We start from the raw sequence: 25,473 nt of genomic DNA, 5'->3' as shown, positions 1-25,473 counted from the left end.
TTAACGAGGAAGAGAGCAAATCAAGTGTCAAATGAGAACAAAACTGTAGAGGGGTAAAATATCAAAAGAAAGCAGGGAACTGAACAAAAAACAAAAGTCATAGAGAAAGGAATTTAAAAAAGAAGTGATGTAAGAGGGAGAGGATGCTGACGAAAGCAGGAACACGCAGTGGAGGGGACCAGGAAAGGTTGTGCTGCAGACACAGAAAAGGGGAACACGACGAAGGAAGGAATGCTCTCATCCCTCTTTGGATCATGGGTGCCTCTGACTCCATAAGAAGCTGGATCTCATCCTGGACAAGCTGTATGTTCCTGTGGAGAAGCAGACGAGTACTTCATTTTTGGAACCCGCCCCCTCACCTCCGACGTACTGGATGAAGAACAAGAAGACACTGTGCATGACACCAGGTATAATCCCAATACCGCACCGGGTGTATGAGAGACGATATGCACTCGACCAACGGTATCGAATGTACCCTCGAACTGAGGTGGTAGCAGGAGATCTGCAGACACCACTGAATATCGAAGAGCTGTAAAGGAAATCTGACAGGTGCAAAGTGATATCATAAGGTGAAGATACGATGACACACTGAAACGATATAAGGATACTTAAAGAATGAAGAAGTAACTGAAGGAACAAAGTAAACATGTATACGAGTGAGAAGAAACCATATATACAAAGAAGATAAGTAACCAGATGTGTAGTTAATGCATATACGAAGAAACACAAGATAGGTGAGTCGAGTCACATAGAAGCTTGCTGCAGTAGAAAATATGACACGGGTAAAGCGGCCATGTTGAAAAGATGGACGTTGGCTCTGAATAAAAGTAAGCAAGAAGATTGAAAGAGAGAGACCAGGGCTGCAGAGCTGAAAGACGCTGGAAGTACATTTGTGCATTAACAAATAATAGCTCTTGGCCAGAGTACAAGGATGCAACAGCAAGAAGCAATTGCGGAGTACGAAGGGTGTCAATGAGGACAAGCAATGTACGCACAACATAGTTACCTTAGATTAAGTAAATAAGCGAACATTTGTAAATGCAGCTCAAGTACAAAGAAGAAGCCTCGGCTTGGGGCCTGACCTATGACAGATGATGGACTAATTGGGCAAGTGGGCAGTTGTCTGACATTGTTCTCTGTACCTGGGGTTTGTTTTTCTTACGTGCTACTAACAAGCCAAATGTCCAAGGTTGGGAGAGAATGCCAACCAATCAGAGGGCATGGTGAGCATACATTGTTGCACGGGCCAATCTGCTCTTGTTAAACTGCTGTAATCTGTATTATACGCAGTTAGAAAGTAGTTCAAGGTATGCCTGCCAGATGAGGAGCAGCCATTGACGTTACTAACACTTACAGAAATTATAAGTAGATATGTTCCTTTAACCAATCCCTTCGTCCGAGAGGTATTAGTATTTGCCACGTAGGATGATGTATAAAGCCTTTGTGTAACTGAAATGTAATTGCGAGTGTGTGGACTACGATTTGTTTTTAGCCAGGTTCCCCTACATTATTGAATTGATAATAAAATAGTATTTTGCCATATTCTTTAAGTCTGTCCGGTTATTTGAGCCTCAGATCATTTATTGTGGTAATCCCATTCTGTGCATAAGAACACTCGAAGGTGCTACTGCACATTTTGGTAGCAGTGCGGATGGTTCAGATCCAGACCCTGGGATGCTCGATGTTTTCCACCATTAACCGGATAACCGCAAAGTTTCCTGTGGAGAGTGGTAGTACAAAATGAGTGACCAGAGACGGTGAGCAGGAGCCTCTTTGAAGACATTCCTGTGTGGTCCCCACAGGCGCCGCGCGGACTGAAGGCGAAGTGGTTGATTGGGGAAGAGTCGATACCGAAGAGATTGAACTGAATAACGGATGAAAGTAGAAGCATAAAAGAAAAGTGACAAATAAAAGGGCCGGGCCGTATTGCATGTACATATATATATATATATATATATATATATATATATATATATATATATACACAGAGGGAACACAACAGGGTTTATTAGGAAAAAGGAGATACCTCCATACCTTTTCTCAAGGAGTAAGAAGGGACCGCACCAAACTCCGGAACAGAGTATTATTTATAGGCTTCCTGCAGCTACAGCCAAAGAAGGGTGGTTGGCACACTCCAAAATGCAGTAAAATAGAGATGAGATATGTCTATCAGGAGAATAGGACAAGACGATCATAGAAAAAGTGTGAACACGTGTTTGGGGGGTTTTGAAAAAATATCAGTGTAAATAACATATTGACGTGTTTTGTATTAAGCAGTGATAAAATAGGTTGATATCTTAAACGATAAGGACAATAGCAATACAATTTGACAAAGTTATTAGACCCTAGAAAAGCAAGCAATTGACCCCAATCAAACATAGTAGGGTAGTATTTCAGGGCAAATCACACTAAATAAGATGCTTAAATTATCAAAAAATCTATAAACAGGATAGTATGAATTGTACATGAAATGAAAAAATGGATATTGTTGTATAGGGTTGGAAATTGTTTACAGAAATTGAATTTTGGCAATGGGCAGTGATTAATGGTGTTGGCCTGAAGTGATTGTGGAAGTTTGATTAAATAAATAATAAACAAACAACTCAGTAAGTATTGACAGTTGAAAATGACTGTCATTATGGGGGGCACTCCCCTTTTAAATTTATGCAGGTCATGACCAAGATACACACCTAAGATTAGAAAGTATCATGTTGAGTGGGTAAAAGGCATGACTGTTATACGAGTCTTCACGAGATCGTTGGTTACCTTTTCTTCCTGTAGACCGTGGAGTTGAGGTTGCCAGTATGTCGGTGTATCTACTGCCGATGAATGGGTAGCGCGAGAAATTAGCCCAATCCCCTCCTGACGATATAAGACAGGACGGCACTGAACCAACTCCCAACGCCACGGGTGGCACTTCTCAGAATTTGCGTGACGTCGGGACAGTGTTTCCACTGGCTGAGAAGGCTTGATGAAGACACCGATGATAGCGGAAGCTGAACACAGGAACTTCCAAGAAGGCAGCAAGGCACAGGTACCGGCAGGGCACAAGACAGGTAAAGGAGAGCGGACTGCAAGGAAAGGCAATACAGACAGGGGAATCCCACTTCCTAGCAGATAAGAAGATTCTAGGAACCCAGACAGGACCTCCCCTACCCTAAACCAGGAGGCAGGCAAGGACCCAGCAAAATACCCTAAACCAGGAGGCAGGCCAGGGACCAGCAAAACAGGGAAGCAAGGGTTAGGAGGACCAAGGAGCAAGAAGGGGAATAAGGAGAAAAGGCAGGGCTAGGCAGGATAAGGCAGAGCAGGGAACTGGAGGGCTGGGGCACGAGCGCCAGGACTCCAGCAGCGCCTACACAGTAACAACCGCGTTGAGACGTATTGTCCCTGTGTATGCGGTGCCCTTTTAAGGCCCGGGGTCAAAGCGAGGCTTGGAACGCATGTTCCAACACTGCGCATGCGCGGGACGTCGAATACTGACGATCCACGCATGCGCAGTTCCTCGCAAGATGGCGGCGTCCACGGCGCCCATCCGGACCGCGGGTCGGCGTGAGGAGAGACGCCACCACGGGTACAGCCTCCATGAAGGAGGAGACCGCTGCGGCCGTGGACCAGGGACCCCAGGACAGGTAAGTGACGCCCGCGAGCGAGCGCGCGGCGTGACAATGACTAACAAAACATTTATGCCATGGCCTCAAGACGGCTTATTATTAAAAACAGTATTTCTAACACATGACGACATACTTGCATGATACATACACAGGGAGGAAGCTAAAGAAAGTGTTAACTGTTTTAGAATTAGGGAAGATGTATCAGATTGAAAGAGAAGACCCGACTGAGAAGGAGTGGATGCTCAATTAGCCTAAAGAGGAGGACATAACGTCTTCCGCTCCTCTTTCTCCTCTGAAAAATAATACCACGACAGAAGACAAACAGAGAATCTATCCTCTAAAAAGGAATTAAAAGTAGCAGCAGGCTATGTTTATCCAACATACGCACCTCCCGCTCATAATGGTGAAGACAGCATGGAAGAGAGTAAGAATAACGAATGTAAATATATGTCTGCATGCAACGAACATAAAGAGCATGATGAGAGACAGGACAGACAGAAAGAAATAGAAGAGAAAGTCAACAGGCAAGAAAGAAAGACAAAGCAAGTGGAATGTTAATAGTACAAAATGAGTGGATGGGAGGACAGATGCTACTTAAATTAGACAGAAAGGGTATTGATGAAGTCAAAGAGAGAGAAGAAAGAGAGGAAAGAGAAAAGAAGGAAAAGGAATGAGAAAGGGTAAGGAAGAGAAAGAAAGAAATAGGAAAAAAAGGAAGAACAGAGAAGGTATAAAGAACAGAAAAAAGAGAAAGAGAGAATAGAAGAGAAGAAACATGAAGAAATGGAAGCCCAAAGAATGAAATAACACGGGTTGCAAAAAAGGGGAGAGAAAGAAGAGACTAGAGAGATGAGAAGGAGGGAAGAAGACATGAGAAGGAGTAGGGCAATAATGCATTGATGGACGAGCATAGAACGCTGTCCCTAAGTAGACTAGATCTTGATGATGAGGAAAGGGATAACAGTCATAACAGTTGGAGTATAATGATGTCAGATGAAGAAAGGGAGGAAAGTGAGAAAGCGCGAAGAGAAGGCACATGCAGATTTTCAATAGGTCCGAACATAGAGAGAGGGGTAAAGTGGTCAGACTTAGAAGACTGAAAAGAAAAAAACACCAGAACCTATACCATATTCTGAACGACCACCAGCATGGTCACATAGTGCAGGGGATATGTCCCTGCCTTAAGTAAGCAGGCTAAGATCACTGCCAGGAAGAAGACGAACTGGTGAAACTAGCCCCAAATGGAAGACATGAGGTGTAGGTGGATATGATTGCAGACTAGGATTTACACAATTCCTGTTATTAGAGAAAGGGGGAGGACCACCACAATATAATTCTATGGCCACAAATGGAAAAAGAAAATGTGGAATGTAAATTACCAAGTTTAACTACAGGTGCAGGGAAATGGATTTATGAGTTAGAAAGAATGACTGCGGGAGTGACACTAGCAGTAGGTGATGTAAAAGGCCTGTTGGCAGCTATTCTAGGGGAGAGAGCTGATGACATTTGGAGATGAGCAGGAGGTCAAAGTGTAACAGCACAAAACACGATACACGATGGAGCATCATTTAATAACTGCAGGGCAGACATATGAAGGGCACTTCGAGTACAGTATCCTGACACATCAGAAATGAATGTGATTATGACAAGGAAAATGGGAGAGGAATAGACCCTGTTGCTTTTATTCGTGAGATTCAGAAATGTTGGCATCTTAAGACAAGAGAACAATCGGGCGATACAACAGTGGCATTATTTTATCATATTTTATGTCAAGGACTGCCCAAGCCAGTGCAATGGCAGATGAAGAAACTGATAGGGATGGAAGCAAAGCCGTGGCCAGAAACACAGCTGACTATTGTACATCATTGTCGATTGTTGCAAGAGAAAAATAAGAAGAAAGCTGAGAATAGAAAGCAGAAAGAAGCAAAGATTGTTCAGAAAAAATGGTTGAAGTTTGCTATAGAAGAAGCAGTATTGACAAGTGGTGAAGGCGTCGCCAGACAATATGTAGAGTCAGCAGAGTAAAGCAATGTGGTGCACCCTATGGATAAGAGTGGTACATATTTTGGCCATGTGGTAGAGGGAATGGACCAAGAGTTTCTGGTCTCCTCTCACCTGAAACTCTGCCCCTCAAGCAAAGCCTACCCCAGCACTACCACCATCCTTCTCGGTCATTCGGCCGATGAAATGAGGGTCAGTGGACACCTTTGCCTCTACTTTCTCTGCTCCTCCTACCCCTGCGGCTGACTCACACTCTGACACAGCCCCTCTCTAACCTGCATCTTTCTATCTCCAACACTCTGGACATCCTTGCCCCTGCCATGAGAATCCATCTGAAGCCTTCTTCCAAGTGCAATTCTTGGTACGACTCTAACCTTGCCGTGCATGCTGTGCATGGTGGCTGAGAGGAAGTGGAGGGCCTCGGGCGTATCCTCTGAAAAACGTGCCTGCTGCCTGCTCCAAAGGCAATACAGACTCGCTGTGATCTCCAAGAAGAGGGTCCATATTTAAGCTTGCATCTCTGCGGCCTCTAACAACATTGCAGTACTCTTTAAAATCTGCAAGGAACTGAACTGGCCAATTCTACGGCAGTCTCCACCAATCGTGTACCCTCCCAGGCTCTCTGTATGGCCATGGTCTCTCATTTCCCCACTAAAACTCAGGACATCCTGTCCTCACTTTCCTCTTCCTCTCTCTCTACCTCTCTCTGAACCCCTTTGGCCGCGTCTCCCACGCCTCTTCCTTTTTCCTCCTTCTTTCTGACAACACCTGACAATGTCTCTAGACAAGTCCAATCCCTGAAAGTGCCATCCAAACAGGTGCTCCTCTGCTTCTCCAGAACCTTCAAGGACCACATTACCACCCTCACTGCAGCCAATTTCTGCAATCACTCTTTCGCCACTGGAATGTTCCCCTCCTCAAGAACTCACTTGTGCACCATCTCCTAAAAACGCCTCTGCCGATCCTACATGTCCGTCAAACTACTGCGCAATTTCTTTCACTCCTTTCCTGGGCAAACTTCTGGAAAAGCTGGCCATCCCCAGCTTACCCTTCACACTGAATCTGTTGGTTGTCTACATGACCAGCAGTCTGGTTTCAGAGCAGCCAGAGGCACAGAAACTGCTCTCCAGAACACCGTGAAGATCTGCTCTCTAATCTCAACTCCAGCTCTCCCTCTGTCCTCATCCTCTGCTTTCAACACAGTTAATCATGCCACCCTGATCTTCCAACTCCGGGTGAACCTGGGCATCACTGGTTAGGCCCTGGAGTGGCTGACCTCCTTCCTCCTGGACCGTTCATCCCAGGTCCAACTTGGGTAATTTCTCTTCACCACCTCTCTCTCCACCTGTGGTGTCAATGTCTATCTGGCCCACCTGATCTCCACCTTCTCTTCTAACTGTCAGTGTTATGTGGATGACACTCAGCTCTCTTTCAGGCTTCCCTCAGCCTCCTCTCCTCCCTCACTCATACCAGACTGTCTCTTCGCAATTACGGATTGATGTGCCTCCAACTATCTTTGCCTTAATGCCAATAAGATAGAGCTCCTTCTCATTGGGACCCCTGCTCCCGCTTTCTCTCTCTCACTCTGGCCGCCCTCCTTGGGCCCTCTACCCTCACCTTCCTGTGTGGCAATAAGCCTTGGCATCATCTTCGACTCCACCCTCTCCTTTTCTCCTTACATCACAGACCTTGCCAAAAAGGCCCACTTCCAACTGCACCTCTTCAGAGGTATTCTACCTTTTCTCACTTTCCCCCAGAAGCTCACTGTCTCCAGAGCCCTTGTTCCCTCAAGGCTGGACTACCGCAACAGCCTCTTTCTCAATCTGCCTTCCTCTACTCTCTGCCCTCTGCAACTCATCCAGAACAGGACTGCAAGACTTATCCTTGGCCTCAAGCCCAGGGGCTGTATTTCTGCAGCCCTAAAATCTCTCCACTGGCTCCCAGTGGCTGCAAGGATCAAGTTCAAGACCCGCTGCATTGTCCACAGTGCTTTCTGGGGCTGCGGACCACACTTCATCCAACTACCTCTTCCGAAATGCCTTCCCACTAGAGCACTTCGCTCAGCTGCCTCGCTGCACTGGCTGCACTTGCTCAGAGACATGCTGCTTTGATCGCTCTCCCCCCTACCTTCTCCCTTGCACTTCCCCCTCTCCTTCACCCTGCAGTTCTCGTTGTTGCACTTGTATGATTCGAATGACACATGGCCTAGTAGGAATCGTTTGTTTTGTCCTCCCCTTGTCTTCCCTCCCTGCCTTGCAGCGCCTAGAAACACTTGTGTACAGGTGTGTTAGAAATGCCATATATCATATCTAGCAAGGTCAAGTACAAAGGAGAAGCTTTAGTTGAACACATGGCTGATGAGAGATGGTAGAACTAATTGGGTAAGTGGGCAGTAGTTTGACGTTGTTCTCTGCACCTGAGTTTCGTTTTGCTTATGTGCTGCTAACCAGCCGAGTGTACAGGGTTGGGAGAGAATGCCAACCAATCATGAGGGCCTATGCAATGGTGAGCATACAATGTTGCATGGGCAAATCCGCATCTGGGTTATGCACAGAGGGAAGTTCAAGGTATGTCTGCCAGGAGAGGGGCTGCCAATGATGTTACTAACACTGAGGCAGCTGCCTGCCTGGACTCACCAACATTTCAAGCTTCCCTGCCCTAGATTCACACTCGGAAGTATTTTTTTTGTTGCATTTTTGTAGATGCATTTAAACATGTTGGGGTCTGCCCAGTGGCACCGTGCGCACTAGAGCGGGCTCTGGCATGAACCTGGGTGAGCGGCGGGGGTTGGAGTAAACCAGGACGAGGCCCCAGTGCATGGCAAATCCCAGTGCTCACGTTCATTCTGCGCTGCACGTGCAGACAAGGCTGATTTTTAGTTTCGCCTCTAGTCGGTGGCACCAGCGACGTCTAAGCGAACACATGTTTGTTATAGAACCCCTAGGGCAGGGAAGCTTGAAATGTTGGTGAGTCCAGGCAGGCAGCTGCCGCAGCTGTGTTTTCTAAAGCACAGAGAGATGGCATGTGGCAGCGGGCAAGGACCCCTGGACTTCTTCTGTCTGTGCCTTCTTGTTATAGTCATGAACACACAGTCCTGGGATGATGTCCAGTCACACTCATGCTTTATTTGTCCTGTCCCCCAGCTAGGACCTCACCATGAGTACCCTAACAGTCACAAGAGTCTGAACCTCTTGCTCGCTAATGCCCGCTCTGCCGTCCTCTACATGCAGCTGGCATCAACAACACCCACGCAATCGCAGTGTCCTCGCCATCACCAAACCTGGCTAGCACCCACCTTCTGACCCGTCTAACCTGGCTAGCACCCACCTTCTGACCCATCTAACCTGGCTAGAAGCCACCTTCTGACCCATCTAACCTGGCTAGCATCCACCTTCTGCCTCATCTGACCTGGCTAGCACCCACCTTCTACCTCATCTAACCTGGCTAGCACGCACCTTCTACCTCATCTAACCTGGCTAGCACCCACCTTTTGACCCATCTAACCTGGCTAGCACCCACCTTCTGACCCATCTAATCTGGCTAGCACCCACCTTCTGACCCATCTAACCTGGCTAGCACCCACCTTCTGACCCATCTAACCTGGCTAGCAGCCACCTTCTGACCCATCTAACCTGGCTAGCACCCACCTTCTGACCCATCTAACCTGGCTAGCAGCCACCTTCTGCCTCATCTGACCTGGCTAGCACCCACCTTCTACCTAATCTAACCTGGCTAGCACCCACCTTCTGACCCATCTAACCTGGCTAGCACCCACCTTCTGACCCATCTAACCTGGCTAGCACCCACCTTCTACCTCATCTAACCTGGCTAGCACCCACCTTCTGACCCATGTAACCTGGCTAGCACCCACCTTCTGACCCATCTAACCTGGCTAGCACCCACCTTCTGCCTCATCTAACCTGGCTAGCACCCACCTTCTGACCCATCTAACCTGGCTAGCACCCACCTTCTGCCTCATCTAACCTGGCTAGCACCCACCTTCTGACCCCTCTAACCTGGCTAGCACCCACCTTCTGCCTCATCTAACCTGGCTAGCACCCACCTTCTACCTCATCTAACCTGGCTAGCACCCACCTTCTGCCTCATCTAACCTGGATAGCACCCACCTTCTGCCTCATCTAACCTGGCTAGCACCCACCTTCTGCCTCATCTAACCTGGCTAGCACCCACCTTCTGATCCATTTAACCTGACTAGCACCCACCTTCTGACCCATCTAATCTGGCTAGCACCCACCTTCTGCCTCATCTAACCTGGCTAGCACCCACCTTCTACCTCATCTAACCTGGTTAGCACCCACCTTCTGACCCATCTAACCTGGCTAGCACCCACCTTCTACCTCATCTAACCTGGCTAGCACCCACCTTCTGACCCATCTAACCTGGCTAGCACCCACCTTCTGCCTCATCTAACCTGGCTAGCACCCACTTTCTGACCCATCTAACCTGACTAGCACCCACCTTCTGACCCATCTAACCTGGCTAGCACCCACCTCCTGCCGCATCTAACCTGGCTAGCACCCACCTTCTGACCCATCTAACCTGGCTAGCACCCACCTTCTGCCTCATCTAACCTGGCTAGCACCCACCTTCTGATCCATTTAACCTGACTAGCACCCACCTTCTGACCCATCTAACCTGGCTAGCACCCACCTTCTGCCTCATCTAACCTGGCTAGCACCCACCTTCTACCTCATCTAACCTGGCTGGCACCCACCTTCTGCCTCATCTAACCTGGCTACCAACCACCTTCTACCTCATCTGACCTGGCTAGCACCCACCTTCTGCCTCATCTAGCCTGGCTAGCACCCACCTTCTGCCTCATCTAACCTGGCTAGCACCCACCTTCTGACCCATCTAACCTGGCTAGCACCCAACTTCTGCCTCATCTGACCTGGCTAGCACCCACCTTGTGCCTCATCTAACCTGGCTAGCACCCACCTTCTACATATACATCAGATGTGTCCCTCTATTATCACGAATTTCAAAAGAGAAGTAGACGGATCTGAGATCAGGGCTGCGTGATGCCCTCCTGCGAACTCTAGTTCTCACAGGTCTCAGAGCCGCTATCTTGCTAGTGGAGACAGGGCTGTGTTTCCTAATCACACATGTTTTTGGGCTGCAGAACATAAGAACACATAGGCCTAGCCGACGGAAGGGTTGATGAAAAGCGTAGTCGGAACCAGGTCACTCACCCTCGGAAGGTAAACTCACCCTCGGCAGGTTAAAGTCCTAGTCAATGCCCCCTGAAGCATCGAGCAGCAGAGCAGGAGCCAGCCGAAGCAGACACCTTACAGGAACGAGCAGGAGGGAGACAGGGGGAGGCAGAGGTTCACTCACCCCCTGAAGCATCCAGCATCAGAGCATGGGCCAGCGGAAGCAGACACCTTACAGGCACGAGCAGGCGGGAGATAAGGGGAGGCAGAGGGTCCCATGCCCCCTGAAGCATCCAGCAGCAGAGCATGGGCCAGCGGAAGCAGACACCTTACAGGCACGAGCAGGAGGAAGATAGGGGGAGGCAGAGGGTCCCATGCCCCCTGAAGCATCCAGCATGGGCCAGCGGAAGCAGACACCTTACAGGCACGAGCAGGCGGGAGATAGGGGGAGGCAGAGGGTCCCATGCCCCCTGAAGCATCCAGCAGCAGAGCATGGGCCAACCGGAAGCAGACACCTTACAGGCACGAGCAGGAGGGAGATAGGGTGAGGCAGAGGGTCCCATGCCCCTGTAGCATCCAGCAGCAGAGCATGGGCCAGCGGAAGCAGACACCTTACAGGCACGAGCAGGAGGGAGATAGCGGGAGGCAGAGGGTCACTCACCCCCTGAAGCATCCAGCAGCAGAGCATGGGCCAGCGGAAGCAGACACCTTACAGGCACGAGCAGGAGGGAGTTAGGGGGAGGCAGAGGGTCGCATGCCCCCTGAAGCATCCAGCAGCAGAGCATGGGCCAGCGGAAGTAGACACCTTACAGGCACGAGCAGGAGGGAGATAGGGGGAGTCAGAGGGTCCCATGCCCCCTGAAGCATCGAGCAGAAAAACATGGGAGAGCGGAAGCAGACACCTTACAGGCACGAGCAGGAGGGAGATAGGGGGAGGCAGAGGGTCACTCACCCCCTGAAGCATCCAGCATCAGAGCATGGGCCAGCGGAAGCAGACACCTTACAGGCACGAGCAGGAGGGAGATAGGGGGAGGCAGAGGGTCACTCACCCCCTGAAGCATCCAGCATCAGAGCATGGGCCAGCGGAAGCAGACACCTTACAGGCACGAGCAGGAGGGAGATAGGGGGAGGCAGAGGGTCCCTCGCCCCCTGAAGCATCCAGCAGCAGAGCATGGGCCAGCGGAAGCGGGCACCTTACAGACATGAGCAGGAGGGAGATAGGGGGGGGGGGCAGAGGGTCCCATGCCCCCTGAAGCATCCAGCAGCAGAGCATGGGCCAGCGGAAGCAGACACCTTACAGGCACGAGCAGGAGGGCCATAGGGGGAGGCAGAGGGTCCTATGCCCCCTGAAGCATCCAGCAGCAGAGCATGGGCCAGCGGAAGCAGACACCTTACAGGCACGAGCAGGAGGGAGATAGGGGGAGGCAGAGGGTCCCATGCCCCCTGAAGCATCCAGCAGCAGAGCATGGGCCAGCGGAAGCAGACACCTTACAGGCACGAGCAGGAGGGAGATAGGGTGAGGCAGAGGGTCCCATGCCCCATGAAGCATCCAGCATGGGCCAGCGGAAGAAGACACCTTACAGGCATAAGCAGGAGGGAGATAGGGGGAGGCAGAGGGTCCCATGCCCCCTGAAGCATCCAGAGGCAGAGCATGGGCCAACAGAAGCAAACACCTTACAGGCATGAGCAGGAGGGAGATAGGTGGAGGCAGAGGGTCCCATGCCCCCTGAAGCATCCAGCAGCAGAGCATGGGCCAAAGGAAGCAGACACCTTACAGGCACGAGCAGGAGGGAGATAGGGGGAGGCAGAGGGTCCCATGCCCCCTGAAGAATCCAGAGCAGAGCATGGGCCAGCAGAAGCAGACACCTTACAGGCACGAGCAGGAGGGAGATAGGGGGAGGCAGAGGGTCCCATGCCCCCTGAAGCATCCAGCAGCAGAGCATGGGCCAGCGGAAGCAGACACCTTACAGGCACAAGCAGGAGGGAGATAGGGGGAGGCAGAGGGTCCCATGCCCCCTGAAGCATCCAGCAGCAGAGCATGGGCCAGCGGAAGCAGGCACCTTACAGGCACGAGCAGGAGGGAGATAGGGGAGGCAGAGGGTCCCATGCCCCCTAAAGCATCCAGCGGCAGAGCATGGGAGAGCGGAAGCAGACACCTTACAGGCACGAGCAGGAGGGAGATGGGGGGAGGCAGAGGGTCACTCACCCCCTGAAGCATCCAGCATCAGAGCATGGGCCAGCGGAAGCAGACACCTTACAGGCACAAGCAGGAGGGAGATAGGGGTAGGCAGAGGGTCTCATGCCCCTGAAGCATCCAGAGGCAGAGCATGGGCCAGCGGAAGCAGACACCTTACAGGCATGAGCAGGAGGGAGATAGGTGGAGGGTCTCATGCCCCTGAAGCATCCAGAGGCAGAGCATGGGCCAGCGGAAACAGACACCTTACAGGCACGAGCAGGAGGGAGATGGGGGGAGGCAGAGGGTCCCATGCCCCCTGAAGCATCCAGCATGGGCCAGCGGAAGCAGACACCTTACAGGCACGAGCAGGAGGGAGATAGGGGGAGGCAGAGGGTCCCATGCCCCCTGAAGCATCCAGCAGCAGAGCATGGGCCAGCGGAAGCAGGCACCTTACAGGCACGAGCAGGAGGGAGATAGGGGAGGCAGAGGGTCCCATGCCCCCTGAAGCATCCAGCGGCAGAGCATGGGAGAGCGGAAGCAGACACCTTACAGGCACGAGCAGGAGGGAGATGGGAGGAGGCAGAGGGTCACTCACCCCCTGAAGCATCCAGCAGCAGAGCATGGGCCAGCGGAAGCAGGGACCTTACAGGCACGAGCAGGAGGGAGATAGGGGGAGGCAGAGGGTCCCATGTCCCCCGAAGCATCCAGAGGCAGAGCATGGGCCAGCGGAAGCAGACCCCTTACAGGCACGAGCAGGAGGGAGATAGGGGGAGGCAGAGGGTCACTCACCCCCTGAAGCATCCAGCAGCAGAGCATGGGCCAGCGGAAGCAGGCACCTTACAGGCACGAGCAGGAGGGAGGTAGGGGAGGCAGAGGGTCCCATGCCCCCTGAAGCATCCAGCGGCAGAGCATGGGAGAGCGGAAGCAGACACCTTACAGGCACGAGCAGGAGGGAGATGGGGGGAGGCAGAGGGTCACTCACCCCCTGAAGCATCCAGCATCAGAGCATGGGCCAGCGGAAGCAGACACCTTACAGGCACGAGCAGGAGGGAGATAGGGGGAGGCAGAGGGTCCCATGTCCCCCGAAGCATCCAGAGGCAGAGCATGGGCCAGCGGAAGCAGACACCTTACAGGCACGAACAGGAGGGAGATAGGGGGAGGCAGAGGGTCCCATGCCCCCTGAAGAATCCAGAGCAGAGCATGGGCCAGCAGAAGCAGACACCTTACAGGCACGAGCAGGAGGGAGATAGGGGGAGGCAGAGGGTCCCATGCCCCCTGAAGCATCCAGCAGCAGAGCATGGGCCAGCGGAAGCAGACACCTTACAGGCACGAGCAGGAGGGAGATAGGGGGAGGCAGAGGGTCCCATGCCCCCTGAAGCATCCAGCGGCAGAGCATGGGCCAGCGGAAGCAGGCACCTTACAGGCACGAGCAGGAGGGAGATAGGGGAGGCAGAGGGTCCCATGCCCCCTAAAGCATCCAGCGGCAGAGCATGGGAGAGCGGAAGCAGACACCTTACAGGCACGAGCAGGAGGGAGATGGGGGGAGGCAGAGGGTCACTCACCCCCTGAAGCATCCAGCATCAGAGCATGGGCCAGCGGAAGCAGACACCTTACAGGCACAAGCAGGAGGGAGATAGGGGGAGGCAGAGGGTCTCATGCCCCTGAAGCATCCAGAGGCAGAGCATGGGCCAGCGGAAGCAAACACCTTACAGGCATGAGCAGGAGGGAGATAGGTGGAGGGTCTCATGCCCCTGAAGCATCCAGAGGCAGAGCATGGGCCAGCGGAAACAGACACCTTACAGGCACGAGCAGGAGGGAGATGGGGGGAGGCAGAGGGTCCCATGCCCCCTGAAGCATCCAGCATGGGCCAGCGGAAGCAGACACCTTACTGGCACGAGCAGGAGGGAGATAGGGGGAGGCAGAGGGTCCCATGCCCCCAGAAGCATCCAGCAGCAGAGCATGGGCCAGCGGAAGCAGGCACCTTACAGGCACGAGCAGGAGGGAGATAGGGGAGGCAGAGGGTCCCATGCCCCCTGAAGCATCCAGCGGCAGAGCATGGGAGAGCGGAAGCAGACACCTTACAGGCACGAGCAGGAGGGAGATGGGGGGAGGCAGAGGGTCACTCACCCCCTGAAGCATCCAGCATCAGAGCATGGGCCAGCGGAAGCAGGGACCTTACAGGCACGAGCAGGAGGGAGATAGGGGGAGGCAGAGGGTCCCATGTCCCCCGAAGCATCCAGAGGCAGAGCATGGGCCAGCGGAAGCAGACACCTTACAGGCACGAGCAGGAGGGAGCTAGGGGGAGGCAGAGGGTCACTCACCCCCTGAAGCATCCAGCAGCAGAGCATGGGCCAGCGGAAGCAGACACCTTACAGGCACGAGCAGGAGGGAGCTAGGGGGAGGCAGAGGGTCTCATGCCCCCTGAAGCATCCAGCAACAGAGCATGGGCCAGCGGAAGCAGACACCTTACAGGCACGAGCAGGAGGGAGTTAGGGGGAGGCAGAGGGTCTCATGCCCCCTGAAGAATCCTGAGGCAGAGCATGGGACAGTGGAACCAGACGCCTTACAGGCACGAGCAGGAGGAAGATAGGGGGAGGCAGAGGGTCCCATGCCCCCTGAAGCATCCAGCAGCAGAGCATGGGCCAGCGGAAGCAGACACCTTACAGGCACGAGCAGGAGGGAGATAGGGGGAGGCAGAGGGTCCCATGCCCCCTGAAGCATCCAGCAGCAGAGCATGGGGCAGCGGAAGCAGACACCTTACAGGCACGAGCAGGAGGGAGATAGGGGGAGGCAGAGGGTCCCATGCCCCCTGAAGCATCCAGCAGCAGAGCATGGGCCAGCAGAAGCAGACACCTTACAGGCACGAGCAGGAGGAAGATAGGTGGAGGCAGAGGGTCCCATGCCCCCTGTAGCATCCAGCAGCAGAGCATGGGCCAGCGGAAGCAGACACCTTACAGGCACGAGCAGGAGGGAGATAGGGGGAGGCAGAGGGTCCCATGCCCCCTGAAGCGTCCAGCATGGGCCAGCGGAAGCGGGCACCTTACAGGCACGAGCAGGAGGGAGATAGGGGGAGGCAGAGGGTCCCATGCCCCCTGAAGCATCCAGCAGCAGAGCATGGGCCAGCAGAAGCAGACACCTTACAGGCACGAGCAGGAGGAAGATAGGTGGAGGCAGAGGGTCCCATGCCCCCTGAAGCATCCAGCAGCAGAGCATGGGCCAACCGAAGCAGGGACCTTTCAGGCACGAGCAGGAGGGAGATAGGGGAGGCAGAGGGTCCCATGCCCCCTGAAGCATCCAGCAGCAGAGCATGGGAGAGCGGAAGCAGACACCTTACAGGCACGAGCAGGAGGGAGATGGGGGGAGGCAGAGGGTCACTCACCCCCTGAAGCATCCAGCAGCAGAGCATGGGCCAGCGGAAGCAGACACCTTACAGGAACGAGCAGGAGGGAGATAGGGGGAGGCAGAGGGTCCCATGCCCCCTGAAGCATTGAACAGCAGAGCATGGGCCAGCGGAAGCAGACACCTTACAGGCACGAGCAGGAGGGAGATAGGGTGAGGCAGAGGGTCCCATGCCCCTGAAGCATCTAGCAGCAGAGCATGGGCCAGTGGAAGGAGATACCTTACAGGCACGAGCAGGAGGGAGATAGGGTGAGGCAGAGGGTCCCCTGCCCCCTGAACCATCCAGCAGCAGAGCATGGGACAGCAGAAGCCGATCTCTTACAGGCAGGAGCAGGAGGGAGATAGGGGGAGGCAGCAGGGCTCATGCCCCTGAAGCATCCAGAGACAGAGCATGGGCCAGCGGAAGCAGACACCTTACAGGCATAAGCAGGAGGGAGATAGGGGGAGGCAGAGGGTCTCATGCCCCCTGAAGCATCCAGAGGCAGAGCATGGGCCAACAGAAGCAGACACCTTACAGGCATGAGCAGGAGGGAGATAGGGGGAGGCAGAGGGTCTCATGCCCCTGAAGCATCCAGAGGCAGAGCATGGGCCAACAGAAGCAAACACCTTACAGGCACGAGCAGGAGGGAGATAGGTGGAGGCAGAGGGTCTTATGCCCCTGAAGCATCCAGAGGCAGAGCATGGGCCAGCGGAAGCAGACACCTTACAGGCACGAGCAGGAGGGAGATAGGGGGAGGCAGAGGGTCTCATGCCCCCTGAAGCATCCAGCAACAGAGCATGGGCCATCGGAAGCAGACACCTTACAGGCACGAGCAGGAGGGCCATAGGGGAAAGCAGAAGGTCTCATGGAAGTCCGGCAACAAAGAACGGAATTTCATTTCCCACACAATCCCGGAATTGGATCCAGTGTGCTCGGCTTGCAGCCCATTTCCTCATTTCCTTTGGAATGAACGATTCTAAGCAGTCCTGCAAGGGCTGGCTCTGAGCACTGACCCCATGATTGCTGTATTGCTGCATTTTCCCTCAAACTAGATGGTTTCATGCAACTTGGGACCTACTGCCTGAATAAATAGACCATTGTGGGCGCGCGCGCTGCTGGCAAGTCGCCATACTTTGTATCTGGATGACTTCATAGCTGAAAGCATTAGCTAGCATTTCTTGGAAAGTTGGCATGGAAAAATGGCCAATTGATTTTCAGTTTTCTTTGTTAATCTTTCAAGAAGCTCTGAGCCCGACTGGTCTGGTCTTGCCTGTGAATAGCGGTCTATCTGTGTCCTGTGCAAGTTACACACCCAAGATAAGTGTGCTGCTTGAGATTGTGTGCATGCTGAGGGAAAATGCAGCACTCAGCCTACGTGGGGCGTCTGATGTGATGTTACACTTCTAATGCTGTACGTGTTGCCATTCGTTAGGCAGGTTTGGCCTGGCCCTGTCGATGCTGGCGCGGAGAGTCAGGAATGAGGCACGGAAACATAGAGCTCATATTGGTTGCTTAGACTTTCATTGAAACTCACAAGGGGTTGGTAAAGCGCCTCACTGTCCCTATTCTAGGAGCTATTTCCCTACCTCAACCAAAACGAAGGGCCTTTCAAGCATCATGATGTCCAAAGCAAAACCCGTCCAGTGTCTGTAATCCTATCCTAACACTCACATTCTATTACTAAGTCTAAAGTGTAAAGGGACAATGGCCCTCATTCCGAGTATGGTGGTCGGGAAATAAGGGTGCCGGTAGCAACCTACCGGCACCTTTTCCAGATTACCAGACTACAGCAATGCCAGTAGGGACCACAGATCCCCCTGCAGGCCTGACCGGCGTGGTTTTCATGGAAGGACCGACACCGTTAGCAACTGTGCTGGTGCTTCCATGTCCCCATTTCCATGGAGTCCTGTGGGACCGTCACTGCCGCCCTTGTGATATCCCGGCGTCATCAGGATATCAGGCGGCAGTGCGGCTGTTATGGGTTTACCGGAAACCTGCTGCCTACCAATGTATTTTCTGGCAACCCTGTAATGAAGGCCAATGACTTTTGCTCCAAAATAAAGTGCACAAATGTTGAAGTTCAATCAAAAGTTTCCATTTATCAATGTTCATAGTTCCAAAGGGGACGACTGTCTTCCCCAGGACTCTCTCCACAAAAGAAAAGTTCATAGAAAAACCAAGTTCTAATGTTCAAGAGAATACCTCTCCCCTCTCGTCATTGCAATTCACTCTAGATGAAATTACTCTCTTCCCCAGGATTCCACATTCAGTACAGTTCAACTCTTAAGGGTATGCAGCTTCCTTAGAATTTTCCTTTTTATAGTAACATACTCTGGGTGTGAGTCCCAGACCACCCGGTGCACTCCCTGGCCAGGTTCTATTTTACTACTTATTATTGGTGCGAATCCCAGATATGCTCTTCACCTGGTATACTCTCCTGCCAGGACTTTATAATGCAATGACTTGCTCTCTTTCCCTCACATTCAGCACAAGGGGTAGAGATTGTCCCTTGTTTTCTTCATGGCCAATTACTGGGATGATGAAGATGACACTGATCAATGAGGATTACGTGTTCTCCCAAACTTTGGCAACTAAGTCACCCTTTTAGGGTCTCTTCGGTGTTCCCTTTCCCTCTTTCTGACCATTTGTACTCGTTCGGGTACTTGCCTCTGTGTCTTTCGTTGTTGAACGGCTTTCCCCTGTTGTTAGTATGGAGTGTTCTCGCTCCTGATGCTGCAACAAAGCTCACCCTGTCTTTGAGTTCCTTCCACAACTTCTCTCTCTCGTGGTAGCTTTTCAAGTTGACCGGCACTGCTGTACTATGCAGCCGGTCTGTGGCTCGCCTCTTCATGTCTTCTCTCGCTGCTGACAGCGCTCGGCAGCCAAGTATCTCAGTTATGCCTGCTTCTTGGTTTCCCAGCTGGTGCAGGGCACAGAGGTTTGCTCCCTTTCTCACCACCTCCTCACGTCTGCCCGCAAGGTTCTCCTCCAAGTCGGGATACTGTCTCCTCTGCACTGTGCGCTGCATCTCCTGTCCGCTCCCAAGCCGATGCTTGGAAAAGGAAGCTTCCTCCATTTTTCCACGGCACAGATTTAAACTCCTGCCTCCAAACTGGAAGATGTTTTGGACCAATCACATTCTTCCAAACACTAGACTGCACGTCATGGTTCATACTGTTGTTCATAGCAGTCCTCTTCCTGTGTCAGTACATGATGTTTTAAAAGATTAAAAATGTTCATGAGTACTATTATCAACTTTGGAAGGGTATTGAAGGGACTTAACGTACTATGCCATTAAAGCATGGGGAATGGAGGGGGTTTCCCTAAATGCATCAGGGGCATACCATGTCTCGTCTGATGATGTCTGAGTGCCCACTTGAGGGTCGCCTCCCCTCACATGATCCTCCCTCGTGTATCCACTCAAAGGGTCCAGATCAGGCTGTGGCTGCGGTCCCCTGGCCACATGAGTAGAGGCCACTGGTGGTAAAGGAGTGATGACACTGTGACGAATCCACTTCCGGGGCACCAGCGCTCCAGGGATGAATATCGGTTTCTAACCCATCAATAATAATAATAATAATTTAGCATTTAAATAGCGCTACGAACCTTCAGGTATCTGAGCCCTGCTTATTATTACCCACAGTGTGTGGTGCTCAATCAGCCTCACACCTCTAGTACACCAGAAGGGATCCAAACAGATTGGAAATGCAAGTCAATTATAAACCTCCTTGTCTAATTATGGTAATGTGGACAGAACGTCAGGCTTATCTGTGCAAGGTTGCGGATCGTTGGTTAGTTGCAACACAGTGAAAATACAATTACCCAATGATAAAAGGGATTGTCCACTCAAGGTTATATAAAAGTATCTACTTTATTATTATCACAACAGACAGTTCTAGCTACACTACAAAATACAACTCACCTTGTAAAGAAATGCAGAGGACAGAAAGTTTGAAAGAAGGAAAAGGGATGCACTCTGGATACTGACAGGAGGGTAGTGAGTATTAATCGCAATAGTTCAATGCTACTTGGTTTCAGCACAAAGGGAGCAATGGGTCATAAAATGTTACTACGGGTTCTTCGAAGGAGGACCAGGGGCACAAAACCAAACTGTGTCTTGTGCTGTAAATGTTCTTGGTGCCAGACAGGGTCGAATTGGTTTCAGGACGCTTTGCAACTTCTGCAACAGAGTTCAAGACTGGAGACAGCTGGGGGTATCAGGCAGTAGGCAGTTTGGTGAGTGAGGCTGGACGGATGGCTGCAGGCTGGCCTACACAGCATCTTTGGGTTAGGCATCCTTGTCTCAGTGCTGGATGGTGGTTCAGAAGCACTGGTTGAGGCGTCATGGATGGCTTTAGCGAATGCAGCATAACAACAGTCAGTGTGCAGTCGGCTACAGCTCAAGCGGCTCCACTGGCTCAAAAATGTACTTACAGACGGATGTTGGTAGCTGCTTGTCTACGCACTCCTCCTAGCTTCTTCACTGGGCTTGTGTCGTCCTTTAATGCGGACAGACCCAAAGATGAAGGAGAGTGTTGCAGACAGTTGCCTTGTCCTTGGTTTCGGGTTCAGAGGCTCTCTGGCACTTCCCACATAGGAAGCTTACTGCAGAGCCTTGCAGGGCACGTTGTGTGCTGGCTGGATACCGATTATGGAGCTGCTGGGAGGTCCTCTGGATTCAGTATCTCCCTCTGTGCCCTTTTGGAGGTCGTGGCCTTCCTTCACTGGCGGAAGCTGTAAGGCAGACTGTACCTTCAGCCAGAGTCCAAATGAGTGCTTCTTGTTACTCCTTGCAAAGTGTTCAGAGGATCTGTAGCCAAATGGACCACAGGGATTGGTGTAGGCTAAGCCCACCTTAATGAACCAATCCTGGGTCCCCATCAACAATCTCCTGTATGCGTGAGGTCATAACCAGAGTGCTTTGCATCAGAAAAGGTAAAGGGTTGAAAACCTGCAATACTAAGTCTCACCCATTTTCCTGCATGTTGTGGATCAAAGGGTCTCTCTGGCTAAAAGAGCTCTCTGGTTCCTGATTAAAGCAACATGTCTCCCTTAAAGCTGCAGCGCGACCAAACTCTCCGGCACCATCAATCCACATACTCATACATTTTGAATGGGGTCTCCCTGCAGGGATGACTACTGTAATACACACCGTCCAGACATGACATTTCACTGTCAAAGTGATACTTAGGGCAGGAGCTGAGTTCAGGTTGACACAGTGCCTCTGAAAAGTTGCTGGGGTTTCCTGTCTCCTTTGTTAGCCTTTGCTGCCAGGCCCTGTGTACCTGTTTGAAGTATACTCTTTTACTGTGTTAATTATGTTAATTGTTGGCACCAACTACAGAGCTAAACAAAAGGACAGGGCGGATCAATGGAGCCTTTGTGAGTCAATTAGGCTGGCCATGGCAAGAGGAAGGTTTTGCCCTCCCCCTTCTGAGATTACATGGTGTAATTCTGGCTGTCATATCCCAACTAAATATGACAGAGGGGACTGCGTCTGTTGGCTGTATCCACCCAGAGTACACAGGTCTATGCGTATGTCATGAGGTGAGCAAAGGAAAATGTGTGTGGATTAGCCCCACACATTTTCCAAAGGTTGACCTACGATCATTCAATTTGCTTTAAAATGTCAAAAAAGCCCAGGCGAGCGCACCCCACTGTGTGGATGGTAGAGTTCCTCACAGGTGGCTAGCAGGGACTTGGCCAAGCTCTCATAACCTTTCATGGCCGTTATGCACACAGCCATGCTAGCACCCTCTAACTTTACCATACTTCAGCCCCTCCAAGGGCGTTCAACCTACAGTGTAGTGGGACCATACTCATGGTGAAAGGCGCTATACAAATGACCTAATGAAATGAATGCGATTGTTGAAGTAGCATTTGCACACGTGTTTTTCCCCAGAGAGGGGCGGTCTCCAACTGGGATAGCCTTAGTCTCCCTGGGGAGGCGAGGGCCACTCCACCTCTTCTTGTATTATTTCTATTTAAGATAATTATTTTGCAGCCAGGTGGTATGATGGAGTCCAGGAGTCTGTGGTCAGTGTCAGTGAGGCACGTTTCTGTGATCCCTAGAAAGTCTGTGTCGCACTCTTCCATACATTGGTAGGCACGGTGGGCATTTCCGGCAGCTGTGCTTACTTTTAGAGCTGTGAATCCCGTTTTCCTGGGTGGGGTGGTTTGTGGGGGTTTTCACCAATAGCTGGAGTAGGGTCGTGGACCGTCGTTTTTAGGTGTAGCCTTTAGCCCTGGCCAGGCCGCCCACAGCAGAAACCCTTGGCAGGAGTGATGAGAGTAGCCCGGATGCTGTGTTCTTGTGTGGGACTGCAGCCCTCTTCCCTGGCCTTGACGTGTACTCTCTCTCTCTCTCTCCCGCACCCTGCAGGCTCCCGGCCTCGAGACTGCTACGACATCTACTCCAGTGGGCAGCAGGAGGACGGCATCTACTCCGTGTACCCCACGCACTACCCCGCCGGCTTCCAGGTCTTCTGCGACATGCGGACCGACGGAGGAGGCTGGACCGTGAGTGCCGGGGCTTCTTCCTAGTGCTAGCATGTTGGGGGTGGCTGGGGAACTCCGTGCTTTCCAATGGGAATGTCCCTTCATTGCAGAGGCTTGCGAGAGAAGGACTTGTCCTATAGAGCAGACACGTGACAAGAGAGGAGCGGAACCTTCCGGCTCTGCCATCTACTTCCGGGGGCCACCATGCTGTGTGAGGCGCTGACTGGCAGACGCATAGCATGGCATGGGGGGGATCTCGGTGTGATTCAGGCACTGCTTGCCACAGCTGAAGGTCAAAGAGGGCGGGGCTAAGCTTTCCCGATGTAAGGATTGTAGCAGTGCCCATGCCCTTGCACAAAGAAGGGCCCACTCTCTGTTATATCAGTGTGCGCTGCAGGGCTGACGTGCACTGCCAGAGCAGTGTGTCGATTTAATCACTGTTATATCAGTGTGCGCTGCAGGGCAGGGGTGCACTGCCAGAGCAGTGTGATGCTTGAATCACTGTTATATCAGTGTGCGCTGCAGGGCAGGGGTGCACTGCCAGAGCAGTGTGTCGCTTTAATCACTGTTATATCAGTGTGCGCTGCAGGGCTGACGTGCACTGCCAGAGCAGTGTGTCGCTTTAATCACTGTTATAACAGTGTGCGCTGCAGATCCGGGTCGAGGAGCACTGCCAGAGCAGTGTGTCGATTTAATCACTGTTATATCAGTGTGCGCTGCAGGGCTGACGTACACTGCCAGAGCAGTGTGTCGATTTAATCACTGTTATATCAGTGTGCGCTGCAGGGCAGGGGTGCACTGCCAGAGCAGTGTGATGCTTGAATCACTGTTATATCAGTGTGCGCTGCAGGGCAGGGGTGCACTGCCAGAGCAGTGTGTCGCTTTAATCACTGTTATATCAGTGTGCACTGCAGGGCTGACGTGCACTGCCAGAGCAGTGTGTCGCTTTAATCACTGTTATATCAGTGTGTGCTGCAGGTCCAGGCTAAGGAGCACTGCCAGAGCAGTGTGTCACTTTAATCACTGTTATATCAGTGTGTGCTGCTGGGCAGGGGTGCACTGCCAGAGTAGTGTGTGGCTTTAATCACTGTTATATCAGAGTGTGCTGCAGGGCTGAGGTGCACTGCCAGAGCTGTGTGTCGCTTTAATCACTGTTATATCAGTGTGTGCTGCAGGGCAGGGTTGATGTGCACTGCTATGGCAGCGTGTCACTGTAATCACTGTAGTATCAGTGTGCTGCAGGCAGCGGCGTAACAAAAACTGTGTGGGCCCCCCTGCGAGCCATGCTGAGGCCCCTTTCCCCTCCAACTCGCCAACAAATCACGGGTTGTGCCACACTCTGGGTCTGCCTAGATTACCACGCTTGCACAATACGCATGAACGTGCTGCTGAAGGGGTATGCCGCACACTGTACTAGGAGAAAGATATAAATATGTGTTTTAATGCAATATACAGAACACTTTCTGAGAAAAATTGGCTAAAGCCAGAGTGTTTGCAATTGCTTTGTAGGGTAACACCAATCCAATACATGCAAATCAAGCGTTGCTATTAAAAATGCCATGCCACAATGAAAACCTGTCCCACTGCCTGCACAATGTAGACCAGTGTGGACTCGTAATAACATTACAGTAAAGCATGCCTGGCCACATTTAGACATCCCTAGACTGGTTGCACCAAAATGCCAGTCGAAGCAATAACACTCATCAAGAAGAGAGCACACATTCAAGCCTGTGTCTCTGTGACCTCTAACAACATGGCAAAACTCTTTAAAATATGCACGGAACTGGTAAATCCTGTTGTGGTCTCCACCTCTCCTGTTCCCTCCCAGGCCTTCTGTATGGCTCTGCCCTCTCACTTCTCCGCTAAAATCCAGGACATCCTGTCCTCTATCGCCTCTTCCTCTCCCTCTCCCTCTTCCTCTCTCAGCCCCCTTTGGTCATCTCTACCTCTCCTCCTCCTTTCTCCTCTTTCTCTCTGACAACACCTGACAAGGTTTCTAGACAAGTCCGATCCATGAAAGTGTCGTCCAAACAGGTGCTCCCCTGCTCCTTCAGAACCACCAAGGACCATATTGACAACCTCGCTGCAGCCTTAGATGATTTCTGTAACCATTTTTTCACCACTGGAACATTCCCCTCTCCGCTTAAGCACTCCCTTGTGCACCCACGCTTCAATAAGCTGTCTGCCGATCCTGCCTGCCCGGCAAACTATCGCCCAATCTCCATCACCCCTTTCCTGGGCAAACTCTTGGAAAAAAGCTGGCCATCTCCCAACTTACTCTCCACATTTAATCTCTTGGTTGTCTCCATGACCATCAGTCTGGCTTCAGAGCTGCCAGAGGCGCGGAAACTGCTCTCCTGAATACCCATGAAGATCTGCTCTCTAACCTTGATTCCAGCATTCCTTCTGTCCTAATCCTCCTTGATCTTTCCTCTACTTTTCAACACAGTAAACCACGCCAATTCCTGATCAATCGACTACGTGAGAACCTAGGCATCACGGATCAGGCCCTGGAGTGGCTGACCTCCTTCCTCTTGGTCTGCCCCTCCCAGATCCAACTTGGTCCCTTTCTCTCCGCCACCTCCCTCTCTACCTGTGGAATTCCCCAGGGCTCTATCCTCTCACCCTGGT

At 52.1% G+C, this 25,473-nt stretch overlaps 1 protein-coding gene across 3 annotated transcripts in view; it reads left to right on the top strand.

The window, feature by feature from the left end:
* Positions 1–25,473, top strand: part of FIBCD1 (fibrinogen C domain containing 1) — a 1,178,447-nt gene that overhangs the window by 368,941 nt on the left and 784,033 nt on the right. For all 3 annotated transcript variants that reach the window (XM_069609275.1, XM_069609274.1, XM_069609276.1), the window contains one exon: positions 22,727–22,863. In XM_069609275.1, coding sequence (XP_069465376.1) covers positions 22,727–22,863 — 137 coding nt within the window. The remainder of the gene's footprint in view (positions 1–22,726; positions 22,864–25,473) is intronic.

The sequence above is a fragment of the Ambystoma mexicanum genome, chromosome 8 (assembly GCF_040938575.1).
Source record: "Ambystoma mexicanum isolate Mex_15411 chromosome 8, UKY_AmexF1_1, whole genome shotgun sequence".
Classification (NCBI taxonomy): Eukaryota; Metazoa; Chordata; class Amphibia; order Caudata; family Ambystomatidae; genus Ambystoma; species Ambystoma mexicanum.
Note: the sequence above shows the minus strand (reverse complement) of the source record. Positions and strands in the feature narration are given on the sequence as shown.